This window comes from Austrofundulus limnaeus, unplaced genomic scaffold (assembly GCF_001266775.1).
Source record: "Austrofundulus limnaeus strain Quisiro unplaced genomic scaffold, Austrofundulus_limnaeus-1.0 Scaffold732, whole genome shotgun sequence".
Classification (NCBI taxonomy): Eukaryota; Metazoa; Chordata; class Actinopteri; order Cyprinodontiformes; family Rivulidae; genus Austrofundulus; species Austrofundulus limnaeus.
Window position 1 is genome coordinate 128,689 of NW_013953134.1, and position 15,655 is coordinate 144,343.

Consider the following 15,655-nt stretch of genomic DNA (forward strand, 5'->3'; position numbering starts at 1 on the left):
GTGTGTGTGTGTGTGTGTGTGTGTGTGTGTGTGTGTGTGTTTCTCATGAATCAGTTAACAAACTAACTAAACCTAAAAAGAATTCATTGACTGTACATCCACAACTGATTGACAATTGGAGTCAAACCACTTCAAGATGGCTTTCGAAGGACCCAGCCTCTGAATTTGGACACAGCCGAAGATTATAGTAAAATTTTGGGTTTAAAAAAATGCCGGGTGACACGTGTTCCTTCAAAGAAAGCTACTCTGATTTATTTCTATCGTTGTTCTTTTTCCGCAGAGTCGGATGACCAGAACTACAGGGTGTGTGCTGTCCATGCTTTGGTCCACAAGCTACCAGAGAGGAACAGGGAAATGCTGGAGTTACTAATCAAACATCTTGTCACGTATGTTTCTGTAATGAACCGGTTTTCCTGCAGCAGTTTGTGTGTGTGTGTGTGTGTGTGGTAGCAGACTCAAGGAAGACAAATCGGGCTGAAACTAATTAAACTTTCTTCACCTCTTGCTTTCTTACATATAGAGTTTCTGCACAAAACCAGTCCAACTTGATGACGGTGTCGAACCTGGGCGTTATCTTTGGGCCCACTCTGATGCGCTCGCAGGAGGAGACTGTCGCTGCTATGATGAACATCAAGTTCCAGAACATTGTTGTGGAAATACTCATCGAGAACTTTGATAAGGTGAGGCGTTGTTTTCCTTTGGGCTCGTACTCTGAACGCATATCTTTCACTTTAAGGCTTTATTGGAAAACTGATTCAACCGTTGTTTCTACGGATGGTTTTATTTTGGTTTCAGAGACAATTTTTTAAACATATTTACGTTTTAGTTGAATTTTGTTTAATTTTCACTGCATCATTTCACAAAATATATAAAAATGTAAATTTAAAAAATGGTCTGAGTGCACTTTCCATGAAGAGAAATCCAACAATTCCATTTGAGAAAGGACTTGGTGAGAGTGGTGGTGTTGGGAGGGGAATAAAATGTTTAATGGGAGAGGAGAAACTTCTGGCAGAAAGAGGCCTGCAGATAACAGCCATCTGTCTCAACCTGGCACCACCTGCAGTATCTTCCAGGACAACATGCTGAACATAGCCTCAGCTGATAAAGTGGGCTGTGTAAAACATTTAACATAGAGTTGCTGCTGAAGGCGCTTTATTTGGGCTGTTTTCCTGAAAGGCTCCAGCAACCTCACTTGTGGTTCATAATCAACCATTTTGGCTTTTTATATTTCTGATTTTATTATATTCGCAATTTTGTTGTTGTGCGCTCTCATCAAAATCTATCTATATTTTTCTTCCACAGTATTATTCTGCAGCACTAACAGATGGTGTTCCCATATTTTAATGTGACGTTTTACACACTTTGCAATCAGTTGATTTGTCCTGGACTTGCAGTCCCTGTTTTCGAACGACATCAATAGGGTTTCTGTCTGGACCTGCAGGTCTTCCACCAGCCCCCGGATCCCAACGTGCCGCTGCCACAGCCGCAGAGCAGGCTCAGCTCCCGCAGGAGCCGAGCCATTTGTATGTCCAAGGGGCCTCGCAAACCCCGCAGTCTCTACACTCCAACTCTGTGCCTGGCTGATGCAGAAAGTGAGTACCAAGGCCAAAACATGCTGCCGCAGGTCGGATTTCATTTAATTACATTTTCTTTTATTTTTTTTTACATTTGTTTATATTCTCTTTCATACATTTTTAGCAATCAAGCTACATCTGCACACTTTGTGTTACTTTAACCACTCAGATATCAAAACATTTGGCTCCATCAGGAAAATCATGCAATGATCTTGGGTAACTTTATACAACTGAAATTATGTAACTAAATTTTAAACATATATAAAATTTTAAACATATATGTTTAAAATTTTCCCCAATAGAAATTCATGGATGTTATAATTTCCTTTAAAACATTGTTTCTTATTGAAATATGCTTACTTGTTTTAATTTGGACCTTTAATTTTAGCTGATGTTTAGCTTATTTAAAGCTTTTGTTATGCAAAAGGTAGCTTTTTGGCTAAAATTTGCATTAGCTTTTTAAAACTGGTTTGTTTGTTTGTTTGTTTGTTTTTAGCTACTGTATTGCTCATTTTAGCTTTTATTTACTGCTCAACAAATTTTAGCTGATGTTTTGCTAATTTTAGAAAAATGTAGCTTTTTGGCTACAAATTTGCAATATTAGCTTTTTAAAATTGGTTTTGGGATTTATTTATTTATTTTCTGTTTGTTTTTTGTTTTTAGCTACTGTATTGCTCATTTGAGCTTTTAGCTACTGTGCAACTAATTTTAGCTGATGTTTTGCTAATTTTAGGCTTTAGTTGTGCAAAATGTAGCTTTTTGGCTACACATTTGCAATATTAGCTTTTTAAAACTGGTTTTGGGATTTATTTATTTATTTTTTGTTTGTTTGTTTTTTGTTTGTAGCTACTGTATTGCTCATTTGAGCTTTTAGCTACTGTTCAACTAATTTTGGCTGTTGTTTGGCTAATTTTAGCCATTATTAGCTAACTTTGGCTTGAAACTATGTTTTAAGTTAACCATTTAGCTATGGTTTAAATTTAGCTAATCTTTTGTTGATTTTATATTTCAGCTAATTTGAGCATTTATAGCTTTCATCAAATTAGTTTGTGTTCTGATCATTTCTGTTGCGTTTTAACTTTTGTTCTGCTTTAATATGTGTTTTGTGTAATTTAACTTTGACAAGTTTCAGCTTCTTCAACAAATTTCAGCAGTCGTTCAGCACTCAGTGTTTTCTTTATGTGTTTGTTTAGATATAATGTCAACAAGGTAGGTTTTAATGAGGGCCTTGCATGCCTTCCTTCTGATCCCTGCATAGGTGACACTTTAAGCAGCAGTCCCAGCAGTACCCCTATGGGCAGCATGGAGTCTCTGTCCTCCCACTCCTCGGAGCAGAATGCCTCGTCCAAAGCAGCTTCCTCCAGGCAGAAGACGGGTCAAAGCAAGTCGGACCTCCTGCCCCGGACGCCATCTCAGCTCTCAAACGGCCCCAGAAGCACAGTGTGTGTTAGCAACCCTGAGTCCAGCTCCAGGGAGGATGCGGGGCGAACAGATGCAGAGTCAGAGGACGCTCTCAGCCTGTCCTCAGTCAGCACCACACCCAGACTGTCTCCTGCTCCAAGGAAAGCCCCCCATTTCAACACTGACCTCAAGTCAGCGCTGCTGACCCGCTCTGCTTCTCCCTCGCTCAAATCCCTGCACATATCTGAAGGTAGGAAGGATTTTGTTGCGTTGACGGTACCGGAACTTGGTTGTTGTGATGTTTTGATCAAATCTTCAAAGACTTTTAAAGTTTTACAGCTCTCATATGACCGGGTCACATTTGAAACAGCATGAAAACATTGTTTCCACGTCTCATTTCACGAGTTATAGTGAGCTGTTTTAGGATCAGAGCTGTCGTCTCTTTGTGTCGTTTACAAGGAGCCGTTAGTTATTGTGCGTTTGTCACCCTCAAGGCCACAGGAGCAGCTCTGGATCTGTTCAAAACTTATTAACACTGGAGAACAAAGAGAGTCTAAAACCTTCAGAGCACCCAGATCTACCACCCAAAGTAGTGATCCGCCGCAGGATGGACGGGTCCGCCAACAACGGCTACCAAAGACCAGGATCAGTGTAAGGACGTTTACAAAGCTCTACTTCATTAGAAATGACTGAAACATCAGAGGATGTTAAATATAATTTCAGCTACTTTAATGAATTTGAAGTTTTATTCTAAGTTATTGTTTTGCATAAATATCTGGATATTTATCACCTGCTGTCTAAAGCCGCAGACACACAACAATATTTTTGTTTGTATCTCTTTTTAGGTGTCTGTTAGCAGAATATCTCATGAACTTGTAGATGCTTTTTCTCTACATGGGATGATTTTAGTTTGAAACTCTGGAATAAAAAGTCAGCGGGGGCTATGGGTTTGTTCAAGGAATGCTAGACCTTTAATTTTTAAAGGGATCCACGATTAGTTGTAACATTAGACTTTATTTAATAAACATATATTTTAACGGTAAAATAAAGACTGTAAAAATACTGTAGTACTGTGTAATATATTTTTAAACTTTTAGTTTAAAAATATATTACACAGACTGAGCCATTTTATTTACACGCAAAGCATTCTGGGTAAATGATAACCTGGATAGGTCCTCGGTGCGAGGCTGCTAGCGAGCTATATCCACCCTGAAGGTTAATCTTGGACAATATCTGATGATCGACTCTTTTAAATGAAACCAGAGAGCGTTGACAGAGAGGAGAAGGTAGAAATGACTCAGTCTGTAACTGAAAATATGGATGGAGGACCTCAGTTTAGCTTGTGTGTTTGTCGCGCTAGCGCCGAGCTAATACATATAAGGCAATATAGTGTTGGCGCTAGCGTGAAGGCTAACAGGCTAAGCTGAGGTTCTTCTTCCATGAAGCAGCTCTGTTGTCCTCCATCCATATTTTCAGTTCCAGGCTGAGTCATTTCTACCTTCTCCTCTCTGTCAACGCTCTCTGGTTTCATTTAAAAGAGTCGATCATCAGATATTGTCCAAGATTAACCTTCAGGGTGGATATAGCTCGCTAGCAGCCTCGCACCGAGGACCTATCCACGTCATCATTTACCCAGAATGCTTCATGTGTAAATAAAATGGCTCCATCCGTGTTAAAATATATTTTAAAAAAATTACAAAACTAAACAGCCTACAGTATTTTTAAAGTCGTTATTTTACAGTTAAAATATTTGTTTATCAAATAAAGTCTGATGTTACAACTAATCGGGGTTCCCTTTAAAGTTTTTATCTGTTATTTGACAGGAAGTGATTCATGTTTTGTTTAAGATAATTGGATTTATCCTATACAATATAATTTATCAGCTATTAAACAGAAGGCATTCAGTATTAATAAGCACTGAATATCATAGCATATTTGTGTGTAAATGGAGCCAATATTAATTTTATTGGGCCTCTGCAGATTTGCAGCCCAGTGAGTGTCGTGCACGATAGCTTAGCAACTATTCTTTCTGTTTTCCTCCCTCCTGAGTCGTCAGCCTCCTCCGTCGTCTGTTTATGAGCACTGAGAGGTTTCTAAAATCAGATGAGTATGTGTTTGGAGATTTATGTCTCTGCGTGCTGGTGGGAGAGAGCTGCCTTTAATTACGCTCTGCCTGCTCTGAGGTTGATGTGACCCAGCAGCAGTCTGCGCTCGCTCTCCCGGGACCGATAGATTGTTCGACTCGTCGTGTCAGAGTAGCCACTCACACGCTCTCAGAGTGGCTCCCCTGTTTAGCACCCGCCCAGCTCGCCCTAGTCTCTGTTGTGCCCTCGACTCCGGTGTCGTTGTGCGCCGAGTCGAGCCGTCTACGTTCTACAGCTGGCACCGTTCGGCACCGCTGGGCCGAGTCTGCCTGGAGGAAGGAAACCTCCCTTATTGTGTCATCACGCCTTTTAATTCTCTGAAAACAATGTATAACGCTGGCAAGGCTGACAAGTTTGTTTCGGTCCAAGAAAGGTTGGAGACGATAACGTTTTTTCCACGAGTCAGTACTGTTGGTTTTATAGATGACAAATTATCAGTTGTTTCTAACTTTCATTTGGTTACTATGATCTGTCTTTGTGCTGAAGGTACTCATTGTATACGGAGGACTGAAACTGTCATTATTAGAAATAAATGCAGAAAAATATAAATAGACCTATAAATATATAAATACACTTAAAATGCACCAAATAAATAAAAAGGAGAACTTTTCCTAATGTTTTATTATTTTTTATTTAATTTAATAGACCTTCATATTTATTTTCCCAGTTTAGTTTAAATAAAATATATATTTTAGTACATAATTTACTCTTAACTGTTTTTAATATACATTTTCTCTTTTGTTTTTTTCTTTTACTTGTGCATTTGTGTCGCTTAAATGTTTATATAATTGTTTTTTTTTTCACACGTCTAAATATTTACATGTTTAAAGATTAGTTAAAAACAAAGGCAAGGAGGAAAACACTTACTTGTACATCTGCACATGGATCCTCCTCCTTCCTGTCCGTTGGCCAATAGGAGAGGAGCTGAGCCAGGAAGGACCGCCCACCTTATTTACATAATGAGGCAGAAATGCACAAGGTACAGTTTAAACAGGAGACAGAGAAATGTAAAAACAACATATGGTAATAAAAAGTTATTTTAAAAAATTAAATATAATCATTTAAGAGACACAACTGAATGTACAAGTAAAAGGAAAAACAAAAAATATATATTTTTCAAAAACAGTAAAATGTACATTATGTGCTAAAATATACAATTTATTAAAAGAAATCTGGAAAAATAAATAAGAAGATCCATTAAATGATAAAAGATGAGGTAAAGTTGTTTTTTTAATTTAATTGGTGCATTTTAAGTGTATTTATTTATTTATTTATGCATGTATATTTCTGCTTTTATTTGTAATTTTGTCAGGTTCGGTCCTCCATAATTGCGAATTATGAAGTCAAACTAAAAAAGGTCATCCTGAACTGTATGAAATGGTGCAGTTTGGGTTTTCTTCAGTAGTGTTCCATATATTGAAATGCAGGTACACAATTACTGTAAACAAAGCACTCAGCCAAGTCTGGTGAATTACTTATATAACTGACCTACATTAGGCTGGAAGTATTCTGTAAACAAATATAACGGAAGTAGACAAGAGTATAATCTCAGATAAGACATGTAGGTTGTAAAATATAAGATTAAATCTGCTGCTAAAGAAAAAATAAAGAAGAATTTAAAGGTGATCTATTATGGGGGCCCTAGAACAAGTTAGGATACAGCAAAGAGTAAATCTTTTTTTTTCTTACAATTCATTATTCAAGGACAAATTAAGTGTCAGATTTTGTTTCTTACATTATAATGAGAAGCTTTAAAGTGAATCTGATGTCTCTCTCACATGAATTTGAGTAAGCTCTGTTTGTCGTTGTTTCAGGGTTGCTGCCAGAGCACTGATCTTTGAAAACCCCCTCTCCCTACAGCCTGCACAAGTTGGAAGGTTCTGTAAAAACAGCTCAATGAGTCTCACTTGTCTCTTTTAAAACCTGCATTGACATTACCTTTTTATTTTTTATTTTATTTTATTTATTTTTGCTGACTTTGTAGAGATGCCAAGGCAATGTACTCCTGTGAGGCAGAGCACAGCAATGAGCTCAGCTTCCCCCAGGGGGCGCACTTCACTAATGGTAAGCAATCAATCAGAGAGGAGCTGTTCTTCACTTGACATTTTTTTCTTGTGCACAATCTGAGTTATGTGTCTTTAGTATTCTAACAGCTTACAGGAGATACTTTTATCAGAGTTTAGATGAGGTCCGGAATTATTTTACCTTCATACACTGTTAAAATTTAGACCTCAAGAGGCTTTGTTTCATTATTATTATTTGACTTATGCTTTTTTTTTCCTTTATGTGGAGATGACTTGGCCCATAACCAGTGCAGTCAGGTCACTGTAACCTAGTGATGGAAGGCACCAGTGCCTGTTAACACAGCCACAGAGCCTGCAGCCTAATACAGAAACATCAACAAATGCTCCCTTCCATTTACAAGCAGGCAGATTGCTTTTATTACTCTCCACGTTTGCAGGCCATTTTCCTCTTTGTCCTTATTCAGCAGATGTGAGGTAGATTGTATTATAAATCTTTTTTTTAGATATTCCTTCTGTAAAATCACATTTTATCAAGTCATTACCCTACCAGTTTTTGTTTTTTTCCCCTTGCTGAGCTGACTTCAAGATCAATCTGACCCTGGATTAGCAATATGTGTTCCATTTTGAACTAATGTGGGCTAACACATAGTATTTCTCCTTAGCGTATACAGGTTCCTGGGTTTCTCTTCTCTGAGACTTAAGGATGTTTTTCTCTCCTTTTCTGTTTTTTTTTTTTTTCTTTTAGTCTACCCCTCCGTGGAACCAGGCTGGCTCCAAGCAACATACGAGGGGAAAACAGGTTTAATCCCAGAGAATTATGTTCTTTTCCTGTAGCAGATGGTACGCTTACCTTTTTTTCATGGCATCCATGGAAAAATACACCTTTATAACTGTAACAATATGGCATTTTCACCAGATATTTAGGAGGCCAGTGTTTAAATTATGATATGGTTGGGGGGACCTGCAGATATTAAGAGGAAATACAGTAGAGATTACTGTAAAATATAAATATAAAAAACAGATCACTGCACTGATTTATCTGATTACCCTACAAAGTCAGAAAAGAAACATCGCCTGTTAGAGTTGTTTTATTTTCAGACATACCATATCGCCTCTGAACTTCCTGTTTTATCAGCCTTTATCAAAAAATGTGTTGCGTGGTGAACATTTTTACTTAGTGTCACTGAACAAGCTGTGATTTCAGATAAGAAATGCAATCTGTTCTACAACCCTAATTTAAAAAAAAAAGTTGGGACGTTGTGTCTAATGTAAATTAACACCAGAATGCAATCATTTGCAATTCTCATAAATTCATACTTTTTATCTACAAAGGAACCTATTAAATGTGTCAAATATTGAAACTAAATATACTGTATATATTTTTTTAAACAATAAAGTAATTTAAAATTATATGATAGCAACACTTCTCAAAAAGTTTGGACAGGGGAAACAAAAAGCTGGATATAATGTACAAAACAGCTGTTGGTGCATTTTATAAATGATTAGGTTAATTGGCAATAGGGGTGTAAGAAAATATTGGTTCACTGAAATATTGCAATATTTAATTTCCTGATTCTATTTTGATTCTCAAAAGCACTGCATCGATTTTTAATAATAAATATGGTCGTAATATTACGAGGAAAAAGCTATAATATTTCGAGATTAAAGTCATAATATTACAAGAAAAAAGTCATAATATTATGAAAATAAAGTCGTAATATTACGAGAACCTTTACAGGAGAAAGCAGTCATACCACTGCGTTAAAATGAGGAACGTTGAGCAACTTGTGAAGTTGTTCTTTAACACCATTTAAAAGAAATACGTCATATTTTATCACATTAGCATTAAATTATCAGAAGCAGGACTTTGAAACAATTGTTTCAACTTTAATCTTATAAGTTTGACTTTATTCTCGTAATATTATGACTTTATTCTTATAGTACTGACTTTAATCTTTTCATATTATGACTTTATTCTTATCATATTATAACATTAATCTTGTAAAATTATGACTTTAAACTCGTAAAAATTTAACTTTATATTCGTAATTAAAAATAAAAGTGAAAAAAATAGTTGTGTGGCCCTACGACTCCGTCGTAACATTTTACACAATGTCCCAACTTAATTTCTGAATTGCGGTTGTATTAAAATTTAAGCAATACTGGTTTGCACCTGAATGTTTTTATAAACTGATCTTTGTTTATCCACTGAACTTGCCGCTCCACAGTACTGTACTGTACAATAATCAGAAGTTCCTTTCTGTAAATGGGTATAATGTTATTTGCTTGTTTTACTTTAGTACAACACGATGTCACATCAGATACAGCGGGTAAAATAAGTATTGAACACGTCAACATTTTTCTCAGTAAATATATTACTAGAGGTGCTAATGACATGAAATTTTCACCAGATGTTGGTAACAACCCAAGTGATCCATACATACAAAGAAATCAAACCATAAATGTCCAGAAATGAAGTTATTTGTAATAATGTGGAATGGCACAGGGAAAAAGTATTGAACACATGAAGAAAGGGAGGTGTAAAAAGTAATGGAAAGCCAAGACACCAGCTGAACTCTCTCAGTAATTAGAAAGCAAGCCTGCCCCTTGTCAGTGCAAGTTAATATCAGCTGGTTCAGTCCCAAATGATGACCAGGTATCACACAAGAACCATCTGATGATGGGTAAAAGTAAAGAGCTCTCTCAAGACCTTCGCAACCTTATTGTTGCAAAGCATAATGATGGCATCGGTTACAGAAGAATGTCTAAACTTCTGAAGGTTCCAGTGAGCACTGTTGGGGCCATAATTCAGAAGTGGAAAGAACATCATTTCACCATAAACCAACCACGACCAGGTGCTCCTCACAAGGTTTCTGACAGAGGAGTGAAAAGAATGATCAGAAGAGTTGTCCAAGAGCCAAGGACCACTTGTGGAGAGCTTCAGAAAGACCTGGAATTAGCAGGTACGWTTGTTTCAAAGAAAACAATAAGTAATGCACTGAACCACCATGGCCTGTATGCACGCTCACCACACAAGACTCCACTGCTGAAGAAACAGCATGTTGAAGCTCCTTTAAAGTTTGCTGCACATTTAAACAAGCCTGTGTAATACTGGGAGAATATAGTCTGGTCAGATGAGACCAACATTGAACTGTTTGGATGCCAGAATACACATCATGTTTGGAGGTCAAATGGCACTGCACATCAGCCCAAAAACACCATACCAACAGTGAAGTTTGGAGGTGGGAACATCATGGTGTGGGGCTGTTTTTCAGCATATGGTGCTGACAAACTTCAAATAATTGAAGGAAGGATGAGTGGAAAAAATGTACAGAGACATTCTTGATAAAAATCTGCTTCCATCTACCAGGATGATGAAGATGAAACGTGGCTGGACATTTCAGCAAGACAATGAGCCCAAACACAAAGTCAAGGAAACTCTCAGTTGGTTTCAGAGAAAGAAACTAAAGCTGCTGGAATGGCCCAGCCAATCACCTGACCTGAATCCAACAGAAAATCTATGGAAAGAACTAAAGATCAGAGTTCATAGAAGAGGTCCACGAAACCTTCAAGATTTGAAGACTGTTTGTGTGGAAGAATGGGCCAAAATCACACCTGAGCAATGCATGCCACTAGTTTCTCCATACAGGAGGCGTCTTGAAGCTGTCATTGACAACAAAGGCTTTTGTACAAAGTATTAGATAAATTTCAGTAAGTGTGTTCAATACTTTTTCCCTGTGCCATTCCACATTATTACAAATAACTTAATTTCTGGACATTTATGGTTTGATTTCTTTGTATGTATGGCTCACTTGGGTTGTTACCGACATCTGGTGAAAATTTCATGTCATTAGCACCTCTAGTAATATATTTACTGAGAAAAATGTTGACGTGTTCAATACTTATTTTACCCGCTGTACTGTATATTTTACATATGAAAGTGTTTTTGGTTTGCCTTTTTTTTTTTTTAGATGTAGCTTTTTCCTTCATTTCTGCTGTAGTGTGTACTGTGCTTATTGGTACACTGGTGTACTAGTAATGACAACTCCACAAGTTTTATATGCTGTGGTAAAGAAGACATTTAATACTTAATTCATTCTGTCACAAGATTTCCACACTGAAAAGTCAAAAATTGTCTAAAAAGTGAACCTTGATACAGTTTGATTTTTCTTTTTTTTTTTTTTACAAAAAAAAAAATCCATAAGCTTTTGGTCTTCACTTATTACAAACGAAAAGGAAACTGCAAAGTTAAAATTTCTCTGGTTGCCCAAAATGTATTTGGGAGTGGATTTGACATCTCGCTCTTGCCAAGATCACGGTGTTCTTTTTCCATTTCCACGTCTATGTCCATGTCGAAGAATGCGATGTGGCCTTGAGCGCTGGTGCCGGACCACTACTCCCTTACAGTCAATGAATTTGAAGTGTTTGCGTGCCGCGGAAATGATCATCATAGCCCGAATATGTAAAACTCTGCACATTTTTCATGTCGACTGTCTGTTACTTTGCAAACATCTGCTGTATCTTTATATAAACAGATCAATATATAGAGTGAATCATTAAATCTGTGCCATACATTTCTGTGTACTGACTGATCATTTGCAGTTACTCACACATCATATAGCCAAACATAAAGACTGCATTGTTTATTTAAAAAAATAAACATTCTTTTAATCAAGGCATGTTTTAATTTAAATTTTATCTTTCCTACTTATCAGCTGTATATCTCAAACCTCTTATCGCCTGCCTTAAAGTAATCAGGTGAAACGATATGTAGGCAAACTGGGATTATGAGGCGAGATATCAGTGACTACTTATCTGAGTGGCAAAGAACTGAAATGCAAGTTTTATTTTCACGAATGTCGCTGACATAAAATCTCTCGTGTACGTCTCAGTACTATCTGTCTTTGTTGAAATTAAAGCAGATTAAGATATAGAAAATATGCTCTGTTGAAAAATAAAATGTTTCCCACAATCCGCTGTCGTAGTTGGTTTACATTTACATCACAGTCAAGTTTTTAATCAGTTTCTATGTTGTAAATATTGATTTATTTAGTTGGTTTTTTTTTTTTCAGTTTACAGATGCAGATTCATTTGTTTGTACAACTTGAAACTAAGAAAAGTATTAAGGAAAACATTACTGAAAATCATTCGTAAAATGTGGTCATTGCTTTTGTATTGTGGTCAACAGAATTCTTAAACAAAAAAAAAAAACCTAGTGAAACTGGCCTTGACACAAAGGATGGCAGCTCCAGAAGAGATTAAAACAATACAGTATGACAACAGGGATGAGTTAAACTAAGGCGTGGCCTGTAATTAGGATCCCAGGTGTCATCGATCATGTAATCAGGCTGTCTCTATGTTTAAAAGGTGAAAATGAGCCTCGGGGCTGTTTGATATCAGGGTGTACCACACTGAACATGGACCACAGAAAACTAAGGACAGCTGTTTTAGGAGCTTAGAAATATGTTAAAATTAACGGTGTCTACACCTGCGCAGGTTGTTCAGAAGTCCAACAGCCACAAGACTAGAGCCAAGCTCCCTGGATGTGGACTTAGAATAAATTAATAACTAATAGAAGAAACAGATATCAAAGAGTTCAGAACAACTTTCAAAGAAATTAGAGTTAAACTCCAGGATCAAGGTTCATCAGTGTCAAAGGGCACCATCAGTTACTGTTTGAGCCAAAGTGGACTGAGTGGAAGATGACTGAGAAGGAAGGAAGGACACTGTTGAAACACTTTGTTTAAAAAGTGACTGGAATTTTTTTTAATGCATATTGACAAACCACAAAATGTGCTACCCAGTGTCAGCTTGGTTTTAATCGCAGGTCGTCCAACAAGGTATGGACCTAAAACTATTCACCAAAAAAAGGCTCAGAACAAATCATTAGACAGTTCTGAAGTGGTCTTCAAAACCCCGATCTATAATCTGTTGAACGTCTGTGGAAGGAGCTGAAATAGTCTGGTGAACGAAGCCCAACAAACCTGAGACCCGTCAACAGCTGCAGACGTCTCAAAATACAAAAATTGCTTGATTGCCGTGATCACCTAAAAAAGTTATGCAACAAAATATTAAAGTTATGAGACTTTTTTTTCTTTTTCTTTTTTCCCCCGTCATGGCTAGTTTCCTTTATTTTATTTTGTTATGGTAATGTTATCTTTAATTACAATTTAGAAGCAATATGTGAATTCCCATTAGTTGATTTTCAAACCCTTTTTTCTTTTTTTGGCAGTTTCAAGTTATCTCACAGACCGTTGTGATTTTTTTTTTATTTTAAAGAAAGTGTACAAGTTCATCTGTAAATATCTAACAAGTATTTCCTTTCTGAAGAGTTTTTCTGCTACTATAAATAAATGAGGTTATCTCAATTAAATTGCTTTTTTGATATCCTTTTCACTAAAAATGTAAGATTTATTTGATTTCTATTAGATTTTTTTTCTATTTTTGTAGCTCCCATACAAAAATATCAATATCTTTGATGTTTTTACTGTATTTCTGCTACTAATCTGTACACAAGTTGCAAAGTGGCGAATGTTTGATACACAAGAAGTAGCTTTTTACATTGGTGCCTCTGATTTTTTTTAATAGTTGCAATAGGTCTCGCCTAAATGTTAAAGAAAAAAAAACATATTCAATCTGCTTGACACCAAGAACCAAAGGCATTTAGCAAAGTCTAGACATGTGACTACATCAGTGAAGAATCCAGTATCCTGCAGGGAAAGACTCCAGTCTCTGGCCGACCAAATGTCTTTACTTTGTGTGGAATAGCAGAGGTTTCACCATGCCTGCCAACACTTTAGGAAGTTGGGAGGCGATGACCTCTGACATCATCTCTGGAAACTCCACCTTCAAGGCATCCGCCTGGATGAAGGTGCTCAGACAGAACAGGTTGACCTTTTTCACTATCTGTCAGGAGAAAAAAAACATTTATATCAACGTTGGTGCTTATTAAAAACAATCTGCTCTTCTCTGTCAGCCTACATCATGCATGGCATCCATCAGTTTGGTGAGGTGGTAGAAGCGCTGGGAGCTGGCCACCACACTCTTCTCCTTCAGGTGGATAGCCCTGGTAAGTTCTCGTATGTAGTTTTGTCTCATTTCCTCAAACGCAGCCTGACTTTTGAGTCCTTCAAGAGGCACTGAGAGCAGACAGGAAATGAAACAAACTATAAACATCTCCAAGCCTCATGCACACGCAAAGTACAGTATAATGTTAAAAAAAGACACTTTGACACTTATGTAGCTCTTTTTGTCAACAACTACTTACTCAAAAGAAACATGTTACTATTTAAAAAGTGTCTATAAAAACATTTTCAGCTAATGTAGAAAAACAACTTGATAGGAGTTGCTACATAAATCTTTTCAAGGTCTGATCGTGTTTGGAACTCCTTTTTGGTTCAGCTCAGTGCTCATCAAAGCTTCAGCTTTCTGATTGCAACATTGTGCCATGACTGTGGTTGATTAAGAAGTAATAAAATCAAAGGGAAGGGAGTGATCGACTTTTACCTGTGTTGAGTAGGATTATGGCCTTCATGTAAAGAAATTCCTCCCGGGTCACTTGCAGATTTGCAAACTCCTGGGGAATAAACTGTATCGCCAGGCAGAGGTCATATATCGGAGATCTCCTCATTTGATCCCTGGCGGATAAAACGTGAAATTAAATTTGATGCTCACCACATTACGCACCAACGTTTAAAACAAAGATCTTGTGTGATCTGTGAGTGCTCAGATTATGAGATGGGAATGACTCTCAGCTACTACCACACCAAATGACATCTCAGTATCTGTAAAATTGACTTAGTTGTGGCCTTTTTGTATTTGATCAGCTCTGGTGGCCATTTTGTGACTACTGTTTTTTCTAAGAGTTTTATTAAAATCTGTCCAGACGTTCACGAGATATTTTGCTAACAGACAGACTTGTTTCCAAAGGTTAATGACAAAAATCCTGCATTAGAGCTTGGCACATGTGTTGATGATGACTCTCAGCTACTACCACATTAAATTTTAGCTCATTTTCTGTCAAAATTAACAGAAATATTTTTAGGTATTTTGTGTAGGTACATTTAGCTTGTGGCGGCCATCTTGAATTAGGGCAAGAAGGGGTCTCTGCAGTATGTTGTACTATGGGCGGAGATGGCCCTACCCGTGATTGGCAGAGGATTTGGTGTGGGCGTAGTTGGCCCTAATTGTTATTGGCAGAGGTCTTGGTGTGGGCGGAGTTGGCCCTAATTGTGATTGGCGGAGGTCTTGGTGTGGGCGGAGTTGGGCCTAATTGTGATTGGCAGAGGTCTTGGTGTGGGCGGAGTTGGCCCTAATTGTGATTGGCGGAGGTCTTGGTGTGGGCGTAGTTGGCCCTACCCATGATTCGCGGAGGTCTTGGTGTGGGCGGAGTTGGGCCTAATTGTGATTGGTGGAGGTCTTGGTGTGGGCGGAGTTGGCCCTAATTGTGATTGGCAGAGGTCTTGGTGTGGGCGTAGTTGGCCCTAATTGTGATTGGCGGAGGTCTTGGTGT

At 37.5% G+C, this 15,655-nt stretch overlaps 2 protein-coding genes across 5 annotated transcripts in view; one reads left to right on the plus strand and one right to left on the minus strand.

Moving 5' to 3' along the window:
• LOC106532215 (rho GTPase-activating protein 42) overlaps positions 1–8,163 on the plus strand; it is a 109,301-nt gene extending 101,138 nt beyond the window's left edge. For 2 of the 4 annotated variants that reach the window (XM_014028237.1, XM_014028239.1), the window contains 8 exons: positions 281–386; positions 521–680; positions 1,442–1,592; positions 2,821–3,225; positions 3,470–3,626; positions 6,934–6,996; positions 7,104–7,183; positions 7,889–8,163. In XM_014028237.1, coding sequence (XP_013883691.1) covers positions 281–386; positions 521–680; positions 1,442–1,592; positions 2,821–3,225; positions 3,470–3,626; positions 6,934–6,996; positions 7,104–7,183; positions 7,889–7,977 — 1,211 coding nt within the window. In that variant the 3' untranslated portion in view covers positions 7,978–8,163. The remainder of the gene's footprint in view (positions 1–280; positions 387–520; positions 681–1,441; positions 1,593–2,820; positions 3,226–3,469; positions 3,627–6,933; positions 6,997–7,103; positions 7,184–7,888) is intronic. The other 2 variants (XM_014028238.1, XM_014028240.1) reach the window with 1 other exon arrangement.
• Positions 8,164–11,099: 2,936 nt separating this feature from the next.
• pgr (progesterone receptor) overlaps positions 11,100–15,655 on the minus strand; it is a 16,517-nt gene continuing 11,961 nt past the window's right edge. The window contains exons 6-8 of the mRNA XM_014028241.1: positions 14,650–14,780; positions 14,125–14,282; positions 11,100–14,049 (exon numbers count right to left, since the gene is read on the minus strand). Coding sequence (XP_013883695.1) covers positions 13,894–14,049; positions 14,125–14,282; positions 14,650–14,780 — 445 coding nt within the window. The 3' untranslated portion in view covers positions 11,100–13,893. The remainder of the gene's footprint in view (positions 14,050–14,124; positions 14,283–14,649; positions 14,781–15,655) is intronic.